Source organism: Sesamum indicum, linkage group LG9 (genome assembly GCF_026168435.1).
Source record: "Sesamum indicum cultivar Baizhima isolate 11 linkage group LG9, ASM2616843v1, whole genome shotgun sequence".
Lineage (NCBI taxonomy): Eukaryota > Viridiplantae > Streptophyta > Magnoliopsida > Lamiales > Pedaliaceae > Sesamum > Sesamum indicum.
The window spans coordinates 23,148,449-23,171,330 of NC_142665.1; the positions used below are offsets into that span (position 1 = coordinate 23,148,449).

A 22,882-nucleotide genomic window follows, 5' to 3' on the forward strand; every position below is an offset into this window, starting at 1 on the left:
ATTTTATGGGGAGATTAAATTTTTGGCCGGCTGACAAGGCCATGCAACTTTTTTACTGTTGTTTTTATCATGACAACATCAGAATCGCTGCAGAAACCTATATTTTGCACCATATTATATGGAAAATGTCAACAACAATTATAAGGTTCAAGTTTTTGTAACATTTAAGGGCAGTAATCTTGCAGAGACCCCAAATCCTAAAGCCACTCCGAATCTTGACCAGTATTATGTTTTCCTTGACAAGACAATGGTCGAAACTTGTCCAGAAATGTCCTAATTCCTTTAGCATGAATCTTCGTTTCAAAACATGTTAACTTATCTTTGAAGGGGCAATGCAACCAAAGAATCTCTGAATTTTTTAGTATGCCAGTGAAATAGTTGGCACAGTGTTTCGAACATGAGAGGTGATTTCTACTCGCCTAAAGGTGGAGCTGTTATTTCTGAACTCGGAGGTGCTTTCTCAACCAACATCCTTATTCCCTTCATCAGTGTCTCGTCTTTGCTAACTGGAGCTCCATGATGTAATGTTCTCTACTGCTTCTGGAACTAAGTTCCCCAACAGCTTTCTCAACTCATCCTGCATTTCAGCATTTTGCAGGTGCGATGGATCTCCTGAAGAGAACACATGGACACTATTTCTGACCTCAATCCAGCTTAGACCAGGGTCTTTTTCCAACATTAATTTTCTTATCCTTCTCCGCACCTCTGAAACATCATTCCACCTCCCGGCTACAGCATATAGTTTTGTTAGCAGTATACTTGAAGCACAGTCTTCTGCATTAATGTTTAAAATCTGTTCAGCAGCATGGATCCCTACTTCCAAATTGCCACTCTTAAGACAGGAGCTCAATACAGTTCTCCATAGTTCCAGATAGCCATCTACAAAAGGTGATTCAATAATAATTTCCTCAGCTTCCTCCCATAATCCAGCTCGACTCAACAAACTTATCATGCAAGAATAATGCTTCGGTCCTGGTTTCAAACCATATTCCTTCATATAATTCCAAAAAAGCCTACATTTCTCCACCAGGCCACAATGGCTACAGGCAGCTAGAAGAGAGAGAAATGTAACTTGATCTGGTCTCAGGCCATGCTTTAGCATCTTAAAGAAAATTTGAAAAGCTTCCTCAGGCTTTCCATGGTTACCATATCCTGTAAGCATTGAGTTCCAGCACATTAAATCACACTTAGGCAGGCAAGAAAAAGTATCCATTGCAGCTTCGAGTTCCCCATTTTTGGCATACATATCAACCAGACTGCTGCACACGCAAACTTCAGCAACATTTCCCGTCTTCACAGCCAGACAATGAATCATCTCCCCTTGTCTTAGAGTCACAAGGTCAGCGCATGCACTTAAGGCACTACTAAGGGTGAAGTTATCTAGATCCCAACCTTCCTTGGACATTTCATGGAAGAATCTCAATGCGCCCTCGCCGTCACCTATTCTGACATGCCCAGCAATTATGTCTGTCCAAAGAACAGCATCTTTATGCAGAAAAGAATCGAAAATCTTTTGAGATGACACAGAGTCATCATTGCCAAAGTACATAGAAATGAGTGTGCTCCCAACATACACACTCCTAGCAAGTCCTGTTCTCTCAGTTTGAGCATGGAGCGGCTTTCCATAATCACAAGCTGGAAATCCACTTGTACCAGAAATAACAGCTGCCAACGTATACTCGTCGGGTTTCAAAGAAGATACTCGCCTCAGTTGTACAAACATATCCATTGCCTTGTCTCCATCTCCGTTCTCTGAATACCCACCTATCATTGAGTTCCAGGAAACCAAATCAGGATTCTCAATTCTCAAAAAGACATTAAATGCTGTGTGGGTGTCACCGCAGCTACAATACATATCAAGCAGTGAGTTCTGCAGAGGCAAATCAATGCATGTACCGGATAAAAGCACTTGGGCATGGACACATTTCCCGCTATCATAATCTTCTGATTTAGCACATGCATTCAACACCAATGAGTACGTAAATTGGGTTGGATTAATCCCATTCCTCAACATATTCTGAAAAAGTTCAGGACTTTCAAATACTTTGCCATTCTTCATACACCCTGAAATAATCGAGTTCCATGCTATGGCATCTTTATCCACCATGTCGGAGAACACTTTCTTAGCACAACCCACATCCCCACAATTCGAATACATCCCAAGTAAAGATGTCTGAACGCGGACATTATCCAAGAATCCGATTTTCACGCACAGGGCATGCAGTGAAGAGCCGACTACCGGATCTTCAAGTCCAGCAGCAGCCTGCAAAAGGCTCGTAATGGTCAACCCATTTGGTGCGAGGCTCTCACTCTCCAAATGATCAAACACCCGAAATGCCACATGGGCATGATGAGGACTACGAGAATAGGCGGATATCAGGGCGTTGTAAGACACAACATTTCTCCGAGGCATTTTGTCGAACAAGAGTTGAGAGTCCACGAAAGACCCGCAACGGGCGTACATTGAGAGGAGGTTGTTGTGTATGAATAACGGAGATTGAGTTGGGGAAAGTTCGGAGGTAAGGAGAACGGCGTGGAGTTGACGTGCTTCCCGGAGGGAGGTTGTGGCGGCGCATTTCTGGATGAGAAGGGTTGCTATGGAAGAAGCTCTTTGCGGTCGTACTGGTGGCATAAAAATTCTTCCGCTTCTCTTTTCAACTATCTGCTTCCCTCCACAGTCGCAAATAAAATCAATAGAGAAGAGTCCTCTCTACTTTCTGCAGTCATTCTGATATTAAATTGTTTTAACCTTTTCTTAAGAATGATAGAACATGTGTTAGAAATTCCAAAAATACTTCAATGAATTTGAAGTTCTCTTTTCTCTCTCTCGATCAAGATAATCTTGCTTATCACTTCAACTTATCCATGTAAATACTCTCTTATCCCAAACTTCAAAATGAATATTTTCGATTGAATTGGGAGCAACTCCACCCCTCTGGATACTTATATTCAGAAATCAGAAATAACCATGATAGGAGTGGTGATGTCGGCTGAGCCCAGAACTGATGTGAGTTCTCATAGAAATAGCAACAGCCAAACCCAATCTTGAACTCCTATTTTCTGATTTTAGATAGGGAAGTTGTTACGTCATAGCTTCGCGAGGGTTATACAATTCTAAACATTCGCAACTCGCCAGGGACCAAAAATCTTTGTCACAAATAATACAAATATAAGATAGAAACCCTTGCTCAGCCATAATTACGAGGGGCAAACGATCGGCGGATAATGAGCCCTCGGCCAGAATACCTACGTCTCTGCCGCTTCCTCGACGAATCCCTCCATCCCTTTTACGTAACCATTTCAACTACCCTTTTCCCCGTTTCTTCTTTGCTATTCACTATTTTAATTCATCTTTTTCCTTTATGTTTCTTCAGTTATTCCGCCTTGTTTTTAACATTTTGCAGAATCTCGCGGCCGATTCTTTAACTGAAGAAACCGAAAGGGACCTTCTAAGCGCTCTATCGCAGGTTTTGCTACTAATTCTTGCGAAATCATCATTGAACTATATTTTTCTCTTTGTTTCGCTTTTCGTTCTTCTGAAATATTGAAGCTTTATTCTCTTTTTCCAACTTTAGGTTTTTAGCCAAGTTAAGCAGTGGACGAATGAATTTGATTCTGATGAGGTTCGTACTTTCTGTCTATCAACTACTCCACACACTCTAAAGGAAGTTCTTTTCTTCTTTAAGAAATTTCTAATTTCCCTAATGTGAGAAGAAAGAGTTTGTTAGCAGGAGCTATCGGCAGAATCTGTTGATGACAGGGCATGTTCGGTTTCAGCAACCTCGTATTTGGACAATCGGCATTGTTTGGCCAAGATCATTGGTGACTTGGTAAAACTTTCTTGTCCTGCTTAAACCATGATTTGCTGCCTCACAGATAATTTGCACTGTTGTCGAACTTTTACCATCTGTATGTACCATATGGTGTTTAATTTGCCAAGAGATCGCCCTTTTGCATTAACCTATAATTCGCTGATTGCAAACTCCCAATCAGTTTATCCACTCATCTGGGGGAATCACGTATGAAATAAGTCTGCTCATTTTGAAGTAGATATATAAAGGGTTATTCACCTGAATTTGGGTTTATATGCTTTCATTTAGATCTAAGCTTGGATTCATTTCTCAGACATTAGCATTTGCCCATTTTTTTTGCAGATGCTTTTGCTTGCTATCAACATTCAATATGCTCAGCACTTGGTTGGGAACACTCTTGTTGCCATCTCCAAGTTTGTCCTTGCATCAGTATGTTCCTGTAGGCACCATACTATCCCCACAGTTTCTCATCTCTTGTATGTTCTGATTCAAAGAATAATGTTTTCTTGCAGGATAGGAGTTGGGATGATTTCATGCATTTGTTGTGTCTTTGCTTGGAATTGGCAATTTGTAACAGTCTTACATCTTCAGAATCTGATGCATTGGGAACCAGATATTTAGATTGTGATCTGTCCACTAGATCTTTCTTGAAGCTGAAACTGAAAAGTGCAAATTGGTTTGTGGTGGCTGCTATTTTTCAAGTTTTACATAACATACTGAAATATCTAAAGCAAGATTTTGATGACAAAGTCATGAAAACTTACCTAGATTCTATCAGCTCTTCTATGTTAAATTTACCCTGGGATGTATTGAACGAGATCTATCTTAGTCATAATATTGAAGCTCCGAAAGGCTCTCCCAAAGATGTTTTACTACAAAGAAAGGATATCCAACCGAGAGAAGCAACAATGTTCTTTGGAAATCTCATTCAGTTTCTCTGTTCTTTGGTCGGGCAATGTAGTTTTCTAGAAGATGGAGATGGTTTTTCACCAGTTATTTGCAAAATCATCAACCTTGTTCCCAAGCTCACAGCCTGGTGCCACTCTGAGCTTCAAACTACTCATCATGATCGTATCTCTCATTATTTGAGACATAAAACACTGGTAAATAACTCTCCTAGCTAATGTATAGAAACTATAGCTGAATGTCGTTTATCACAAATGAATCATACTTATATAGTTTGACTGATGGTTATGTGTGTGAATGAGCTTCTGAATTGCACGCTAGGCCAGATATCAGTTGAAAATTCGCTTTGTTTTTTGTTAGCAGCCTTAGCAGTCTATTCATTGTTTCACTTCCCTAGCCAAATATGTCTGAACCTAGATGAAAATGGATCTAATGAGCCTTGCGTAATTTCTAAGGTTAATACTTTAATCCGCTCACGCTTATAGCTTCTCTAATATTAATTGCTGCTATCATGAGTGCTTGGTTCGGATTGGCTCTCGTCTTTGTTGGCTTAATTGAACATTGTTAAGTTGACAAAATATTGAAGTATATGATGTTCTTCCTCTGTGCTAGTTAAATGAAAAGATATCTTGATATATATCAGGCAAAATACCTCTTGTTGCTTTTAGTATTTTCTTTAAACTATTGGTGCATGAAAGAGTCACAAGTAAACGGTCGTTTGTTAATGTAAAAGCTTTAATTTCATTGCTAGTCATTGTGATGGTATCTTCTGGGACCTGCTTTATGTTCGCTGCTATATTTCTGTTAATCAAAGATCTATTACTTTGACTAATCTGATAGATATGGAATAAACAGATGCTAATGGTCAAGCTTAGTTCTAGCATCCACATTGAGCAAACTGTACTCATGACATGGATGCATCTAGTCCACATGTACTTTGAAGATGTACTAATGCAACCTATATCTGGAGTTAAGCTTGATCAAGATGGCCTTTTGGACGGGTCACCATTCTGCACAAGCATCTCTGATCCAGGAAAACAAAGTATGTTATCTCGTCATTTGCAAAGGCTGACTGTATTTCTTTTCTTGAAGTGTTCCCTAAATTTGGCTAGTTGTAAAAGAAGTCCTGGTGAACCGCAATGTCTATGTGAAAATCTGAAGCATTATTGGACTGGGGAGCTGAACTGGGATCCGCAATGTTGCACTAAAAGTAAAGGTTTAATAGAGCTCGATAAGTGGCTTCAAGCTCACATTCCTGTTGATATTAGTGCTAATGATGAATTCTATTTTGAACGATGTGTGAGATTTACATTATCCTTCCTTCGGCTATTTATGCATGAGGTTTGTTCTCATTCTCTTATGTTCTCATGGGAGTCATTCTTGAATTTCTTCTGTTTATCAGCTAACCTTTCTTGGGCCTTTGTTGAATATTTTCCTGGTTACTCTTAATTGCTTCTGCTGATGGATTGTGGTGATTTAAAGGCACTATTCTTGCATTTAGGAGCGTTTCTTTGTGTTTCCAGAAAAGCAAAAAAATAGCAATCTATAACTTAAATGTTAAATTACTTTTCAAAATTTGCTTGAATAGTTAATGAAATTTCATGGCCAGCTGGAAAGAGAGAAGGTAAGCTTTCCTCCTAAGTCCTAATGGACATGTTGGTGTGTAGTGTAACAGTGGCAGGATCAGACATCATTATTCCGATATCTCTCTGCATGTTTGAACAGCCCTTGTTGTTAGTCCTGGGAAGTGAGGACGAGGATGCTCTCATGCGTTCACAGTGAAAGTTGAATTAAGTGTAGTTCCCATTTGCCCTTAATGAAGCATCAATTAGAGTTCTTAAATATTTTACTGGACCGAAGTAATGTGGGTTTTGTCTTACACTTGATCCATGGTTTTAATGTGTTTCCTTTTTGTTTGTTGCTTTCTTATGAGTACTTATGCATTTAATTCTTTCTCACTCATTACACATTTTGAGTTGTAGGATGATATCTTATTTGAAATGCTCTTGCAACTGTTCCGTCTACCATTTTATTTGGAGCATCAGTAAGTAATGCTAAACTTTGTTACATGGCCTTTAAAGTGTTTATTGAGGCGTTTCTCATGGACATTTTTTACTTTCTGCAGGACTATTAAAAACGAGCCTCTTGCTGAAGCAAAGGATCGGCCCCTCTTTATTGCTTCTGACTTGTTTAATCCTATAAATCTGTTCCATCTATTTCTGGCTGAGGTAATACCTTTGCAGAAAGGGAATCTAGCCACCACTTTTCTTGCTGTGCTCTAGTGAGTTCCTTGTTTCATTAGCATATTTGGTTGCAGACACAGTAAAAGGTTTCTGCATTGTACTTTCCTACAGATACACTATGATCATCAAGTTCTTCTTGACTATCTCATCTCAAAAGATACAGGATCCAGCTGCGCTGAATACCTCTTGAGGTTTATATTTGGAATTTCCTTTATCTTGCATATCTTCCCTTCTACTCTGTGAGGACCTCCAGTGTAGCCAAAGCATCAAGTTATAGATGTCATGGATCTTTCTTTAGTGAAGCTTCGTGCTGATTTAACTTCTCATTTTTCACTCTTGCTGTTTTGACTTCGCATTATTGCTGCCAGGTCACTACGGATTGTTTGCAATTCATGGAGCTTATTTATCAAATTTCCGGGAGTTGAAGAAGGTTTAAATCAATTATGTCCAAAGAGGCAACGAGTTTTAATAGACTCTACAGATTTGAAGGATGGCAGAATATCATCACTTGAGCAGTGTAATGAAGGTCATGCACATGGCAGAAAGGGCTACAAAAATTATAGACTGTCATTTGTAGCTGCTAGGGATTGTTTGGTTTCGTTGAGAACATCCATCAACAGACTTAACCAAAAGAATTTATTTCCCTACAACCCACAAGTGCTTCTGCGGCGGTGAGCCATTGTCTGTTAGTATTTGTCTTTTGCAAATGCTCGTCTCAGTTTGTGCAGTTCAATGCTCTCATTTTCACAATACTGTCAAACTTCTTACCTATTGTAGATTGAAAATGTATCTTATTGGCTGACCGCTCTCATGAGTTTGCTACTGATTAGAGTCACCTGCAATTCCTATTGCTAAAATGTTTGGCCTCTTATTGCAGTTTGACGAGTTTCGAGGAGCTCTGCTTTAAGCAATGAACTTTGGAAAGCTCATTCAATCCATGGTCTTCAAGGTGCTTACATTACCGTTTCCTTTATGACGCATCTATAATCAAAACGACAGTTGATGGAGCACAAAGTAAATGAGGTAAAGTCTGGACTTCTTGACTCACTGAACAACCTTGCTTCATGATTCTTGTCGTGCTCATTACCTGCTCTATTAACAAAATTAAGAGAGTGCCTTGAAAAATTTTGCTTTGGAAAAATGATTTTTATAGAAAGAATTGAAAGTTGTAGCAAAACCAAAAATAGCTGTTGTTTGTAAAAACAGTGAAAACAGCTATAATCTAAATTCAGTAGTATTTGGGAAAAATTTCTTTTAAAACAAGCCTAATTTATTAAAGATCATTTTGCCCTCATAATTACAGAGATACTATTTTTTTTGCTTAATATTACACTTGTCATTTAATAATAATAATAATAATAATTTAATTTTTTGTCGAAAGATAATAAATTTTATTTCAATTAGCATATCTCGTATATTTAACTTTTTTACAAATATCTGTCATTTATATTATTAAAATACAGAACACTGTTAAAAAAAAATTGAATGTGTAATTGTTAATTCATATATAATAAATAAAGTTGGCATGATTGTAAAAATAATCCGAATGATGAAGAGAAGCTGGAGCAGATCAAATGGTTATGCACTTTCTCCAGATAAACACCAAGAATAATTAATTAGGGTTTGTTTACGAGAAATAGCTGTGAAACATTTCTGATTTGAACCCATTGATTCATTATGATTAGATTGCACGTGAACTCCATTTTGACAACATAATTCCTAGAAAAAAGAGAAAGCTTATTTTATTCCCATAAACAGACAGTAGGACATGAGTTGCACGAAAACGAAGCATTAATAGCCATAGACATCCGTAGTAAATTCTGGGAAAGCAGATTTAGTAGGAAGGAGTTAATTAAGCATAATAATCTGCAATAATCTCAAGCAGACACTGGCAGAGCTCTCTTGGCTTCGAGAGCATAGGCATGTGATCCGAATTCTCTATTTCTTTAACTTGGTCCACCCCACAGGTCTCGATCTGCCAGCGCTGGAACTTTAGGGGAATGGCCTGATCCTCTGGGCACACTATGAAAACCCTCTTCACTGACCCGTACCTTTCTTCTGAGAATGGACTCTTCTTCGCCAAATCATTAATAAACATACAGCATGGCCTTGCCAACATAATTCCTAATGCAACATCCTGCCACACACACACACCATCAGTATTCTATGTAATAATTAATATATGCTGTTTAGTAGAACAAAATATTAGGATTAAGGAAATTAAAGAGATTAATGTACCTCGGGAGAACAATTGTTGTAAAGTTTGGAGGCGGTGTACTTGGGGCCAAAGAACGCTGAAGTTAGATTCTCCTCCGGAGGACCGAAGGGTTTGAATTCAGCATCTAACCATTCATCTGCCGGCTTTGTCTCCACGGACTTCCAGTTAAAAAGAAAGATTAATTGATATGGAATTTTATCAAAGTAAGAGAATAAAATCATTTCGTACCTCATTTTCCTGCTCATCGTATTTAAACATGTCTTGATTCAATTAATTAATCAAATAAAGAAACAATTTCATACTTCATTTGGAATTCATGTATTCAATTTCCCGCTAATAACAACTACAAACTTGTTTTTGGGAAACAGAAAAAAAAAAGATGAAATGCATTTTCTTGCCAGAGTTTATCTCTACTTGCAAGAAAGGTGAGTTATGGCAAAAAATAAATAAATTGAAATCTCAAAAATTTAAAATGATACATGACCAAAACGTTAATCTATAAATTTAAAGGACAAAAATGAGTCAATAAGAACAGTAACTCAAATTTTAAAAGGTCATATGAGATGCATATGCATTTTTCCAGCAAGAAGCGTAAACTTCGGTGAAAGAAAAAGACCGAAATCGCGAAATATAAAAATATATATAATTAAGACGATATTCTAAAAACTTAAAGAACTAAAATATCGAGTAACTTAAAATTACGGAACTAAAAGAAGTATTTAAGTGGAAAAACAGAAAATCGAACAGCCACCAACCAAAGGCAGAAAAGTCAATACGTAGATACTTCGAAAAGATAAGTTCTGGACGCAAATTAGGTCTGGATTTCAATAATTGGTACACCATTATTGATGCCTTTTTCTTCGGTTTTCTTTCTACCTAAAAATGTTGTCAAATCACTTCAATTGATAGACCTTTCTGGAGTTTTGTGGATGCTTCTTCTTTTTCAAAAGATAATTATTTGCTGTCCAAAAAGAAATTATATTTTATAATTTTAGTTTTAATACTGTTTATTATTATATTAATAAATATAAATTTAAACACTAATTTAGTACATAAATATTTTTAAAATTAACAAATATATTCGAATTAAGCAAACAAACAAACAAAACATACTATTAAAAATAGACTATTTACTCATATTCGCGAAATTCAAACTCAAAATCTTTTGATTGCAATGCTTCATCCTTACTGTTCAGGTCAGGCCAATGTCTTTTTCTATATAGTTAGAATATGTCTCCAAACAATCTGATGTGACCTTTTTAACTCATACTTCTGCTATTAAATCACTGCTACAATAAAATTAAATAAGTTACTCATGGAGAAAATAAATACAAAATTAAGAAACTCAATCAAGAATTTTATATTAATAGTAGAATTAATGTATAATTAAGTGTACATATACTGTGTCTGATACTAAAGGTATACTTAGCTATACTTAGATCAAATATTTTACAAAATTTCCGATTTTATAAGATGCTTTAAAGTTTATAAAATATTAGATATTTTTTCAACAAATAAGTTGTTGAAATATATTGAATAAAATAAAAATAAGTTATAAACATATTACTATACTTAAAAGATACTGTAAACTCTTCATATATTTTAATTTTAAATTTATTTTCAGAAAAGACTTAATAAATATTATATAACATCTTATAAATCTTAAAATATTTTTAGAATGTCTTATCTCTTCCAAACCCATTCTTGGTATTCTTGTGAATTTTTTAAAACAATGTCAGATCCGATTTTCTCTTTTTTATGATGTTCACTAAATAAGATCATAGGAATACTAGGTCATAGGAATTGGGTTAGATTCAACAAAATCTGAAATAAAAAATCAAATACGAAATTGAAATAGCTTCTATAATTAAATACAAAAAAACGAAGTAGCTTGGGAAACAGTACCAGAAATTCAGGATTCACTATGATAAGATGTACCTGGTTCAAAACGTAGGATGGATCATGTTTGCAATCAGGCATCACAGCTGTTAAGAAAACAGCAACCTTAATCTTCTCAGGATACCTCTCCATCGCAAGGGCAATGTTCATTTCACCGAGACTGTGTCCGACCAGAACCACCTTCTCCTCCGGCGGAAGTGAGGCCATAAAATCCAATAGCGGCTGCGAGTAGTCCTCAAATGAGCGGAGCTCCTCCAGCTTCCTCGTGTCAATTCCGGAGGCGGCGAGATCAAAGGCCGTCACGCGGTGGCCGGCCGCCTCTAGCAGCGGCTTCAGCTTGTACCAACACCATGCCCCATGGCAGGCCCCATGTACTAGAACAATATGAACCTGTTTCTTCGCATCCGCCATTAGTAAGAAATTTTTCTGCAACTATAATTTGTGCATGGGACATCTTTACTTGTATGTATTTATAGCGCCAAGAGAAGTGGGAAATCATGATTGTGGTTGCTTCTGGAATCATTTTTCTTTTAAACTTTTATTTGTCGTGTTTGGTAAAAATAAATAGAGAAATTGCAAAATAAGTGGGTGTGTATTGAAAGTTGTACAAAAGTTTGAATTTGTTTTCGAAGACTAACAATGGAGGCACGCGATTCTCGCATACATAATTTTATGAGATACAATGTGAAAATTATTTATATTTTTGTAATTAATCAAAAAATTCAATACATATAAATAATAAAAGACCGTAGAATTCTAAGAAGTATAGTGAAAGTTTTTCCTAAATTAAATTCTTATTTTCACAATCCAATCTGTAGTTGTATTTGTGTCACCACGGATTCACCCTTCACAGCACCAACATGAATAGGGAAAATTAAAAATACATTGTATAATAATAAAAATATTAAGTAATACCTTGAGTTATGAATGAGAAAATATTGTAACTTTATAAAGTTTTTGCAATTTAGTTTTGTAACTTTAAAAATTTGATAATTTTCACCCTTTTCCAGTCAATTTGATTGGTCAACCTCCATATCTAGCAGGGGTCAACCACCACGCCTGCTCCTCTCTATTTTTTGGTCCTTGAGTGTCAGAACTAATTATTCCTCCACATTCCTGCAAAGGGTGAAGTACGACGGCGGAATATTATGGAGAATTAAGGTATTTTTCAAGTTAAGAATAATGGATTGGAGAATTTCATCCATATTTAAGATTAAGAAGTTTGTGTTGCTGAGGGAAGTTCAAGGCAGTCTATTGTCACAGAACTTGGGGGTAGTCGTTGTGCTGATTACTTGGTCTATTATGAGAAAAGCAGGTTTTTCACAAGTGGATGATTGAGGGTCTGATTGAGTTTTGTTCCAAATTTTATTCTACTTTTTATTCCATTTAATAATATATATAAGTTATGTGTGTGAGGATGATATGTCATATATTTATTTATTCTGTAAAAGATTTAATACAGCTAATGTATATCTGTAGAATAGAATAAGAAATGCAATAACTCTTACAACACAAAATCTGATCCGGTCCAGAATCAGCGGAATGATGAAGTGAAGCTGGAGCAGATCACATGGTTCTGTGCTTTTTTTTTTTTCCAGCTAAACTCCAATCATAATTAAGGGTTTGTCTACAAGAATTAGCTGTCAAATATTGCTAATCTTAATTAGACCCACGATTTGAACCGATCGATTCATTATGACTACTAGATTCGCACGTGGCTTCCATTTGACAACAAAATACTTAGTAAAAAAAAGACAAGAGTTTATTTTATTCCCACAAACAAACAGTAGCACATGAATTGCACGAACACGAAGCAGCAAAAGCCATAGACATCCGTAATAAATTCCAGAAAGTAATTAAGTAGAGGAAGGAATGAATTAAGCATAATAATGAGCAATAATCTCAAGTAGGCACTGGGAGAGCTCTTGTGGCTTTGAGAGCATAGGCATGTGATCAGAATTCTCGATTACTTTGACTTGGTCCGCTCCGCAGGTCTCAATTTGCCAGCGCTGGAACTGTAGGGAAATGGCCTGATCCTCCGGGCACACTATGAAAACCCTCTTCACTGACCCATACCTTTCTTCTGTGAATGGACTCTGCTTCGCCCAATCATTGACAAACATACAGCATGGCCTTGCCAACATAATTCCTAGTGCAACATCCTCGGGAGAACAATGGTTGTACAGTTTGTTGGCGGTGAAATTGGGGCCAAAGAATGCTGAAGTTAGATTCTCCTCCGGGGGACCGAAGGGTTTGAATTCTGCGTCTAACCAATCATCATCTCCCTTTACCTCTATGGACTTCCAGTCAAAAACGAAGATGATTAGTTAATATGCACAGAACATGCGATTTTCTTGCAAGATTGGAGGAATTTATCCTCATTTTGGGATTTCAAAAAAATTTATAGGATCAAATTGCAAAAGTAAATTCATATGGACCTAAAATGTCAACCGTGTACTTATAAAACCGCAATTGTAATTTCCCCCTAATAACAACTACAAATTTGTTTTTGGAAAAAAATAAGTAAATATTTTTCACCAGAAACTTCACTTCTCATTATCAATTTTGAGAAGAAAAAAAAGATGAAAATTAACAACCATAACTCCAAATGTAGAAGAGTCAATATGTAGATATTTCCAAAAGATAAATGAACCGAATTCTATTTTCTTCCTAAAATTTGTCTAGTCAATTTAATTGATGGTCCATTTTCTGGAGTTTTCTGGATGTTTCTTCTTCTTTTTGAAAAGATAATATTTTTATATAATTCATTGCTACATTACCTATATACAAAATTAAATACTAATTCAATATATCAATATTTTTAATTAATTAATATATTCCACACAAAGAAGCAAACAATATATACAATTAAAGGTACGTAGAATATATAACAACATCCAAGCAAGGACTTGTTGACTTACATGTCTTTTTCCATTAAGTTAGAATACGTAAATGTTTAGAAAATTTGATGTGACCCTTTACCCACTACTGCTATTAAATTACTGCTATGATTAAATAAATCATTTGCCCAGAAAATAAATACAAAATTAAGAAACTTGAGCCACAAAGTTTTACATTTAATAGCAAAATTAATGTATAATTAAGTGTACACATATTGAAAATACTAGAGGGATATTTAGCTGCTTAGATAAAAGGTTTTACTAGCTTGTGTATTTTATAAGATGTTTGGAAATTTATAAATATTAAATATTTATTCTAAAAATAAGTGTTGAAATATATTGAATAAAATAAGTTATAAAACATATTACTTTCTATAAAAGATCCTGTGAACTCTTTGTATTTAATTTTAAATTTTATAAACATATTTTCAAAAAAGAATTATTAAATATTACATAACATTTATTAAATCTTGAAATATTTTTAGATCGTCTATATCTCATCCAAACCCATTCGTCTTCTTGTGAATTTTAAAACAATGTTAGATCCGAATTTTTTTCCCCCAATAAACAAGATCCTAGGAATATTAGGTCATAGAATTGGGTTAGATTCAACGAGATTTGAAATAAAAACCCAATTTGAAATTAAAATAGCCTGTAATAATTAAATACAAAAAACGAACTAGTTTGCGAAACAGCACCAGAAATTCAAGATTCATTATGATGAGATATACCTGTTTCAAAACGTAGGATGGATCATCGCCGCAATCAGGCATCACAGCTGTTAGGAAAACAGCAACCTTAATCTTCTCAGGGTACCTCTCCATCGCAAGTGCAATATTCATTCCACCGAGACTGTGCCCGAGCAGAAGCACCTTCTCCTCCGGCGGAAGTGAGGCCATAAAATCCAGTAGCGGCTGCGAGTAGTGCTCAAATGTGCGGAGCTCCTCCAGATTCCTCGTGTCAATTCCGGAGGCAGCGAGGTCAAAGGCCGACACGCGGTGGCCGGCCGCCTCTAGCAGCGGCTTCAGCTTGTACCAACACCAAGCCCCATGGCAGGCGCCATGTACTAGAACAATATGAACCTGTTGCTTTGCATCTGCCATTAGTAAGAAATTTTTGTTGCAGCGGCGGATGGTCAGTAAGAAATGTTTCAGCAATTATGATGTAGATGGGGCATCTTTAGTTGTGTATATATAGCGCCAATACAAGTGGGAAATCATGATTGAGGCTGCTTTGAGTCCACTTTTTTTTTTTTTTTTATAATAAGTCGTGTCTGGTAAAAGTAGAAAGAGAAAATTGAAAAATATGTAGTGGGAAAACCACATTATGTTTGCAATTGTTTTCAGATCTGAGAATAATTTGATATATGTTGTGGTGGTATCTTTTTATTTGCTTTCAGATGGGATGAAATATTATTTTAAGATAAATTATAATTTATCGTCTCTATTATTTTTGTTTTTATATTGTGTAAATATTAATAATTAAAGTAAAATATTATATTCCAAGATCGAGACAATCTTTAATGAATTACTTTACAAATCATAGGCATCAAGCATCAGCGTCTTCATCATACGCGGAGTTAGCTCATTGGATCCCTCACCTAATTTCCATTATAATATTTGCCTTCATTACTATATGGTGTGGCGCACTGGACGGTAGCTTTTATATTCCCGTAATGTATTCACATTTGTCCAAAAACGTGACAAATTTCGCTTGGTTGACTGCCATTTCTCCTCTTCTTTTTTAAAACGAATCGGATTGAGATTTTATATTCCCGAAACAAAAACTCACCAACCTGACGTAAGCCGTGACATGATGCTTGGTAAGGAAATGATGCAAGGAAAAAAGCAGTTCTGTTTTCATACCAAGTTTCATGTCAGGCGGGTCTCTGTTCTTATAGCAGCAAAGGCAAAGTGGTCCTCCTCGACCCTTATCCCGAATCAAATTGCCAATATTCATTCGTGGATGGAGATAACGAACCTTAAATGATGCAAAATAAAAGCTGGATGTATTTTTCAAGTGTTTGAGAAAATGTTGATGGTTTATGGTGTATTTGGTTTTCTTTTCATTTTTATTATTAACATTTTCAAAGAGATGAAAATATTAAATTATATGTTTTTCAACCATAGATTTATAGGTGTGAAAATTGAAAATTGAAAATTTATTTGAATTTTAGTTTTGTAATAGTCAATATATAGATATTGTCTATATATAATTTTTAAAATAAATTATTTTTTCAAAAGTACGGATGACAAGACATAAGTCTTCTCATGTATTTACTCTTCTCATAACAACACCCCCACCACCCGGCTCTCCCACTTACCCGTACACACTCTCTCTCCATCTCTCTCACTCTTTTTTTTCTTATAATTTTCTATTTGCTCTTTTGCTCAAGCTTCCATGCTAGATTGTGCCCTTTTAAAGCAATTGTCAGTTCTGGTCTATCTGGATCCCTTATTGCAGATTTCACACACAAACCTATTTGGTGACAAGTTAGCCGCCAGTGGTGGCGTTTACAAGCAAGCTTTAAAAGTCCTCGGAGAAGGCAGCACAACTATCACCGAGGCTATGATGTAGTTCCGGGCGGAAGAGGATGGATTCATTGACTTGGAAGAGTTCAACAAAATGTATAGCCACATGAGGACTTTGGTCATCCAGTCGGGACTTGGGTTCAAAGAGAGAAGAAGAAGCTATTTGGTTACTATTATTATGAAATGATGGTAATAAATGCGACGTGAAAGGGGGAATGAGTGTAGCTTATAGGTAGCAGAAATAGGAAAGATCATGCTGGAAATGGTATTTTCATAGTTGTTTGGACCTGCATTTCTAAAAAGAATGGGTCATTAGAGTGAGAATGGCCAAAACAAACAAACAAAATAGTTAGAATTTTGAAATTGGGGTTTGAGATGAAAAACAAATGCCCCATTAAAACTTCAAATAATTAATCATAATTTTTGGTGCGATTAGAGTTACGGATGTTTCATCCATTGTTTTGGTTGTCTTCGAAAGAAAAATCCAACACTTCACCACTTGCATTTGTGAGTGTGCATTGATCTAAGTGAAATTTCATCGTTTCAACCACTATCTAGACTGATCCCAATCAAATGTTGAGATCTCTCTAAGGTTACCTGAATAATGTAAGGATCATGAGAAAAAAAAAATCATTATGCATGTTGGGAAATCCCCAACTAAAATCCTTTAATACTTAAGTCAGTTTGAAATCAAGATAAAATAATTTAAACTGAAATATTTAATGCTAATGAACTGCAGTAAATGTGTCTTATCCTAAATGAAGCAATGAATGATTTATAGGATCAAATGTAACCACTTGCTCGATTAGAACATGTGCATTATACATACTATGGCGTATCCCGTGGTCTGTTACGGGAGAAACCAACTCATGAACACTGTAATGTACTACTATTATTTTTAGTTAATGAAATTTACATTCACCAAAAAAAAAAATGTACCCACTTGCTTGGTCCACTTGGCGCCATCTTCAACTAAGTGTAGTCAGATGATCGACATACTTGATTTTATGGTCACTCGATTGGGTCCTGATCGGGTTGTGTCGGGCGACACTACCTAAAATAATAAAAGGGCGCGGATCCTATGATACAAGTAGTATTTTTCTTTATGAAGAAAGATATTTGCTAACGCCACATCTTGCCAGACATCATTGTAATGTTTTTCGATTTTAATCATTTACATTATAGGCATGTAATATATATACATTATATGTGGAACAAACGGATGGATGTACCTCGGGAGGAGATTGTGGGTAAAGAATGGTGGAGATGTAGTTGGGGCCAAAGAGCAATAAAGTTAGATTCTCCTATGGGGAACTGAAGAGTGAACTCTGTCTAACCACTCTTCGGATGAAGTTCCCACTAACTACTTCGGATTGATCAAAAGGGAAGATATATCAATTAATATAAAGAATTTTTATGAAATTTAGAGATTAAAATGTGTTTTTGCATAAAAATAAGCTGATCCAAAGAGGTCTAATCAGCCGAAAAAAAGAAGAAAAAAACGAAGTGCAAGGGTACCCCCGAGCGGCCGACATCCCACACCCATAACGCTCCTACGAGGCCAAGGATGGCCCAATTTATAGTCTAGCTAGGCAGGCCCAGACAACTCAAGTAACCTTGGAAGAAGGAAGGAGGTCCAAGATATTCCCTGATTGGACCATGATTAAAGTCCGACAAAACATTCTGCCCAAAAAGGCCTACACATGGGTAGCCCACACTCTACTGTGGTATTTAGTTGGCCTAGGTTAAACAACCACTTTAGATCACATAGCCCTAGGAGTCCCACGTGAGCAAGGAGGGACTCCTCACAGCAAGGAGTTTTCCAAGATAAAAATGACTTCTATTAAAGCACTCCTAGCTACGGATAAAGTTGATTTATCCCTTATTGCAACCATCCGAACCAGTTTCCACAAAATTCTCGGGAGTGGGATACATCCCATACGGACGGGGGTGCTCCCTCTATAAGTACAGATCTAGTCCTACATATGGGGAACACCTCTCTCACACTCCTATCACTCTTTAAGCATTTTACAAGCAAATTATCATGTATTCTTGTTCTTTTCATCAATTTTAATCACCATATCTCGACTTTGAATCATATTTATTTATTTATTGATTTTATTTAATTTAAAATCAAATATTAATATGGACATTAAAGTGCTAAAACATTTTTTGCAGGTCCACCTTCAAAATCCACGTACGTTTCGGCCTAAACTTTGAACAAATTCCAGAAAATTTTACATGACCTTTTTAATCGGTACTACTGCTATTAAATTCCCGTTACACTAAAATTAAATAAGTCATTGGGGAAGAAAATAAATACAAAATTAAGAAACACCCGAAGTTTACAATGGAGAATTATGTATACTTAATTTGGCGAAATTAAACTGGGTAGCCGTCGCCTAAGGTAGATTTGGGCGATAGTGGAGGGAATTTTGGGTGATTGTCGTGTCCCGGCGGTTGCGCAGGGAAGATTTGGGTGACAGCGACTGTTTTCTGCCATCAACCAGATTTTTTTAAGTTTTTAATAAATTAAATAAAAAAATAAAAATAATTAAATTAAAAATTGAATATTTATATAAAAATGATAAATTTCTAAAATTTAAATTTAAATACTATTTATATTAAATAATGTAATTTATTTAATATATTCAACTAAATAATAATTTAAATTAATTAATAATGTATATTATAATTGAATAAAATTTATATTCATATAGATGTTTAAATTTGAGGATTGAATTATAGTATACTAATATTGTATTGCATTTTAATTTAATTTTTTAATTTACATTATATTAGAAAAAAATAATTTTGTATAGTATAATTTTCCAATTTTTTTATTTGTAAATTTTAATTTTAGTATATTAATATTTTATTGGGGGAGAATTGAAAAAAAGAAAATGACAAAACAACCTTCAAACTTTAAGAAATAAAAAGGATTCCCCATATATTATAAAAAATGGTATAATTGTCAATTTGAGTGTAAAATAGGGTAAAAGCATCAATAAATAAGACCATTTCACACTCATTGCACTAAAGTGTGTACTACTAGAAAAAATTTACTATTGTCTGTATATTTAATTGTTATGAACTAAAAATCATGATAAATGATCATTATTAATCAAGATTCAAGAAAATCAATGCAAAAACTTACTTTATTCATCATGAAAAAAATATTCGTCGTGGCTCTTAGTCATGGGCAAAATATTTGTCATAGTTTAGTTATAATAAATATTTTAGTCACCCTTGCAATAAAATATGGGTAATAAAAGTTGTGTGGTCGAGGTGAATAGCCTCAACTAGGCCATATTATGGGTTGGGTCTGGTTTATAAATTGACCTAATTGGGGTCCATTTAAAAGTCCAAAACTATCCCAAAATTAGATATAGACAAGTGGATAATTGAGAGTCAGATTGACTTGGCAAATTTTATTTTAATTTCTCTATTCAATATACGCACATTACATATCTAAGGATGGCATAATATTTATTTTGAAAAATAGTTTCAACACGTAACAATATAAATTGAATAAAGTAAAAGAAAGAAACAAGATTTGATCCGATCGAGAATCAGCGGAATGATGAAGTGAAGCTGGAGCAAATCACATGGTTATGTACTTTTTTCCAGTTAAACATCAAGAATTAATTAGGGTTTGTCTACAAGAATTAGGTGTCAAATATTGCTGATCTTAATTAAAAGTACGATTTGAACCGATTGATTCATTATGACTACTAGATTCGGATGTGGCTTCCATTTGACAAGACAACATAGTACTTGGAAAAGAAAAAGAGACAAGTTTATTTTATTCCCACAAACAAACAGTACCACATGAATTGGACGGACACGGAGCATTAATAGCCGTAGACATCCGTAGTAAATTCGAGAAAGAAATTAATTACCGAAAGCAGATTAAGTAGAGGAAGGAACGAATTAAGCGTAAAATCAGCAATAATCTGACCGAGACTTGGAGCAGATCACATATGGTTATGTTTTGTAGCTAAACCCCAAGGATTAAGTGTTTGTCCATAAGAATTAGCTCTCAAATATTATTGCTGACATCAGTACTAATTATGATATATAACGATTTGAATAGATTGATTGGACATGATTGGATTGTTGCGTGACTTTCAATTTGACAACATAATATTTAAAAAAGAGAATATTTATTTGAATTTATTCTCAAAATCTGACAGTAGTACATGAGTTGCACGAAGCAATGTCCACAGAGGACATCCATTATTTATCAAAAGCAATTTTAGTAGGAAAAATAATCAATATTTAAGCATAATAATCTGCAATAATCTCAAGTAGACTCTGGGAAAGGTCTTGGGGGCTTGAGATCATAACCATGTGATCAGAGGTGTCTATTTCCTTCACTTGGTCCGGTGCAAAGTTCTGAATTTCCCAGCGCTGAAACTCTATGGGAATGGCCTTATCCTGCAGGCACTGTATGAAAACCCTCTTCACGGATCCATACCCTTCTTTTGAGAATGGATTCCTGTTGGACAAATCTTGAAGAAATAGAGAGGTTGGCCTGACCAGCGTATTTGCTAATGCCACATCCTGCCACACATCATTGTAATATTTTTCGAATTTAATCATTAACATTACCAGCATGTCATATACATATACATTATATGTGGAACAAACATTCGAGATGTACCTCGGCAGGAGATAGTGGGTAAAGAATGGTGGCGATGTAGTTGGGGCCAAAAAGGAGTGAAGTTAGATTGTCCTCCGGGGGACCGAAAGATTTGAACTCAGTGTCTAGCCACTCTTCTGGTGTAATTCCCGCCAACACCTTCGGATTGATCAAAAGGGGAAGATATATAAATCGAATTTTATGAAATTTAGAGATTCAAATAATTTGTATATGTGTGTAAATAAATAAAAGACGGAATTCTTTTTCTAAATTTATCACCAGCTTAGCCTAATTGTAACAACCCAAATCATACTACAAACTTATTTTTGTACAATTTTTATTTTTTCCAAACAAAAAAATGCAAATCCGTAATTGGTACACCATTAATGCCTTTTATTGTTGATTTGATCTCAGTGTCGAGTGTCAAGTTAGTACAATTGATGGTCCCTCTTCAGGATATCTTCTTCTATCGAGTGGTGGTTATTATCTTTGTCCTAAATATCAAGTTTCAGAAAATTTGATGAGATCTTTCTAATCGGTACTACTGCTACTAAATTTCTGTTACACTAAAAATAGATAAGTTAATGAGGAAGAGAATAAATACATAAAACGTAAGAAAATTAATGTATTATTAATTGGGCAAAGTTAAATTGGGTAGGGTAGATTTGGGTGACGGCAGGGGAAATTTTTTCTGTAATCTATGTAATTTATTATATAGTTGTGTATTTTTTGAATGTCTTTTAATTTAGATGATAATTTACATAATAATGTCAATAATAACAATATTAGGCTAACATTTCAAATAATATTATTATTTACATAATATTATTAATAATCATAAAATTATCTTAATATTTCCTGTTGTGCTTAATAATCATAATTTACTTAATATTTACATAAAATTAATAATATATGTACTCTACATGTGTAAAGATTTATATTATTTGTTTCATACCAGAAATTCAAGATTTATTATTGAAAAGATTTACCTGTTCCGGAACGTAGGATGGTTTATTTGTGGTATCAGGCATTAGAGCTGTTAGGAAAACAGCAACCTTAATCTTCTCAGGGTACATGTCCATTGCAAAGGCCAGATTCATTCCACCGAGACTGTGACCCACCAGAAGCACCTTCTCCTCCGGCGGAATTGAGGCCATCAGGTCCAGTAGCGGCTGCGAGTAGTCGATAAATGTGCGGAGATCCTCCACATTTCTCCTGTCAATTCCGGAGGCGGCGAGGTCAAGGACCGTCACGCGGTGGCCGGCCGCCTCGAGCAGCGGCTGCAGCTTGTACCAACACCAAGCCCCATGGCAGAGGCCATGTACTAGAACAATATGAACCTGTTGCTCTGCATCTGCCATTAATAAGAAATGTTTGTGCAATTAAGTATAATGCACATGGGACATCTTTTGTTGTGTATATATAGTGCAAAAGACAAGTGACAAATAATGTTTGTGGCTGCTTTCAACTTTGAAAAATATTAGGTTGAATGAATTTAATTGATATGAGATTTTTTTTTGGAGTACATAATTTGGAGTGAGTAGAGATGTAATAATAATAGTTCATTCAATGTGCAAGACGTGAAAGTGAGTAAGCATTTGCAGAAAGCAGTGAGAAGTAAAAAATCTAAAGGGGATATTTTGTGTGAGTGAATTTGGCATCACTTTGAAAAACATCAAAAGCAGTTAGAATCATTCTCTAACTTGCACTCATTTTTTGCTTTTTTTA

The 22,882-nt window shown here is 35.4% G+C and overlaps 5 protein-coding genes across 7 annotated transcripts; 1 reads left to right on the plus strand and 4 right to left on the minus strand.

Moving 5' to 3' along the window:
* Nucleotides 1-114: 114 nt before the first annotated feature.
* Nucleotides 115-2,632, minus strand: LOC105177757 (Pentatricopeptide repeat (PPR) superfamily protein). The gene is made up of 2 exons (XM_020699030.2): nucleotides 1,897-2,632; nucleotides 115-1,764 (listed from the first exon to the last, which is right to left on the minus strand). Exons 1-2 carry the CDS (start codon nucleotides 2,630-2,632, stop codon nucleotides 503-505), a joined length of 1,998 nt encoding a protein of 665 aa, XP_020554689.1. The 3' UTR covers nucleotides 115-502.
* A 517-nt stretch (nucleotides 2,633-3,149) lies between these two features.
* LOC105177755 (golgin) lies at nucleotides 3,150-9,411 on the plus strand. 3 transcript variants are annotated; one of them, XM_088885102.1, is made up of 12 exons: nucleotides 3,150-3,291; nucleotides 3,405-3,467; nucleotides 3,576-3,623; nucleotides 3,732-3,830; nucleotides 4,155-4,241; nucleotides 4,325-4,915; nucleotides 5,574-6,059; nucleotides 6,701-6,762; nucleotides 6,844-6,946; nucleotides 7,073-7,152; nucleotides 7,330-7,646; nucleotides 7,839-9,411. In XM_088885102.1, exons 1-11 carry the CDS (start codon nucleotides 3,226-3,228, stop codon nucleotides 7,634-7,636), a joined length of 1,992 nt encoding a protein of 663 aa, XP_088741228.1. In that variant the 5' UTR covers nucleotides 3,150-3,225; the 3' UTR covers nucleotides 7,637-7,646; nucleotides 7,839-9,411. The 3 variants fall into 3 exon arrangements, with proteins under 3 accessions (XP_088741228.1, XP_011099304.2, XP_088741229.1); XM_011101002.3 differs by having other exon boundaries at nucleotides 7,330-7,632; XM_088885103.1 differs by lacking the exons at nucleotides 3,150-3,291; nucleotides 3,405-3,467 and having other exon boundaries at nucleotides 3,582-3,623; nucleotides 4,155-4,251; nucleotides 7,330-7,632.
* Nucleotides 8,678-11,489, minus strand: LOC105177695 (salicylic acid-binding protein 2). Its single transcript, XM_011100930.3, has 3 exons — nucleotides 11,118-11,489; nucleotides 9,200-9,337; nucleotides 8,678-9,098 (listed from the first exon to the last, which is right to left on the minus strand). Exons 1-3 carry the CDS (start codon nucleotides 11,487-11,489, stop codon nucleotides 8,814-8,816), a joined length of 795 nt encoding a protein of 264 aa, XP_011099232.1. The 3' UTR covers nucleotides 8,678-8,813.
* A 1,329-nt stretch (nucleotides 11,490-12,818) lies between these two features.
* LOC105177694 (salicylic acid-binding protein 2-like) lies at nucleotides 12,819-15,156 on the minus strand. The gene is made up of 2 exons (XM_088885106.1): nucleotides 14,710-15,156; nucleotides 12,819-13,378 (listed from the first exon to the last, which is right to left on the minus strand). Exons 1-2 carry the CDS (start codon nucleotides 15,079-15,081, stop codon nucleotides 12,956-12,958), a joined length of 795 nt encoding a protein of 264 aa, XP_088741232.1. The 5' UTR covers nucleotides 15,082-15,156; the 3' UTR covers nucleotides 12,819-12,955.
* A 5,502-nt stretch (nucleotides 15,157-20,658) lies between these two features.
* LOC105177693 (salicylic acid-binding protein 2) lies at nucleotides 20,659-22,622 on the minus strand. Its single transcript, XM_011100928.3, has 3 exons — nucleotides 22,144-22,622; nucleotides 21,176-21,313; nucleotides 20,659-21,075 (listed from the first exon to the last, which is right to left on the minus strand). Exons 1-3 carry the CDS (start codon nucleotides 22,513-22,515, stop codon nucleotides 20,791-20,793), a joined length of 795 nt encoding a protein of 264 aa, XP_011099230.1. The 5' UTR covers nucleotides 22,516-22,622; the 3' UTR covers nucleotides 20,659-20,790.
* Nucleotides 22,623-22,882: the final 260 nt, after the last annotated feature.

Excerpts from the sequence above, each read along its gene's own strand:
- LOC105177757 (XM_020699030.2), bottom strand. The coding sequence starts at position 2,632 with ATGCCACCAGTACGACCGCAAAGAGCTTCTTCCATAGCAACCCTTCTC. Across the intron at positions 1,765-1,896 it reads TGCCCAAGTGCTTTTATCCG|GTGGGTATTCAGAGAACGGA; the intron begins GTACATGCATTG and ends ACTCAATGATAG.
- LOC105177693 (XM_011100928.3), bottom strand. The coding sequence starts at position 22,515 with ATGGCAGATGCAGAGCAACAGGTTCATATTGTTCTAGTACATGGCCTC. Across the intron at positions 21,314-22,143 it reads CATCCTACGTTCCGGAACAG|GTGTTGGCGGGAATTACACC; the intron begins GTAAATCTTTTC and ends ATCAATCCGAAG. Across the intron at positions 21,076-21,175 it reads ACCCACTATCTCCTGCCGAG|GATGTGGCATTAGCAAATAC; the intron begins GTACATCTCGAA and ends GATGTGTGGCAG.
- LOC105177694 (XM_088885106.1), bottom strand. The coding sequence starts at position 15,081 with ATGGCAGATGCAAAGCAACAGGTTCATATTGTTCTAGTACATGGCGCC. Across the intron at positions 13,379-14,709 it reads CATCCTACGTTTTGAAACAG|TCCATAGAGGTAAAGGGAGA; the intron begins GTATATCTCATC and ends TTTGACTGGAAG.
- LOC105177695 (XM_011100930.3), bottom strand. The coding sequence starts at position 11,489 with ATGGCGGATGCGAAGAAACAGGTTCATATTGTTCTAGTACATGGGGCC. Across the intron at positions 9,338-11,117 it reads CATCCTACGTTTTGAACCAG|TCCGTGGAGACAAAGCCGGC; the intron begins GTACATCTTATC and ends TTTAACTGGAAG. Across the intron at positions 9,099-9,199 it reads ACAACAATTGTTCTCCCGAG|GATGTTGCATTAGGAATTAT; the intron begins GTACATTAATCT and ends TGTGTGTGGCAG.
- LOC105177755 (XM_011101002.3), top strand. The coding sequence starts at position 3,226 with ATGAGCCCTCGGCCAGAATACCTACGTCTCTGCCGCTTCCTCGACGAA. Across the intron at positions 4,242-4,324 it reads CCAAGTTTGTCCTTGCATCA|GATAGGAGTTGGGATGATTT; the intron begins GTATGTTCCTGT and ends GTTTTCTTGCAG. Across the intron at positions 7,633-7,838 it reads CCACAAGTGCTTCTGCGGCG|TTTGACGAGTTTCGAGGAGC; the intron begins GTGAGCCATTGT and ends CTCTTATTGCAG.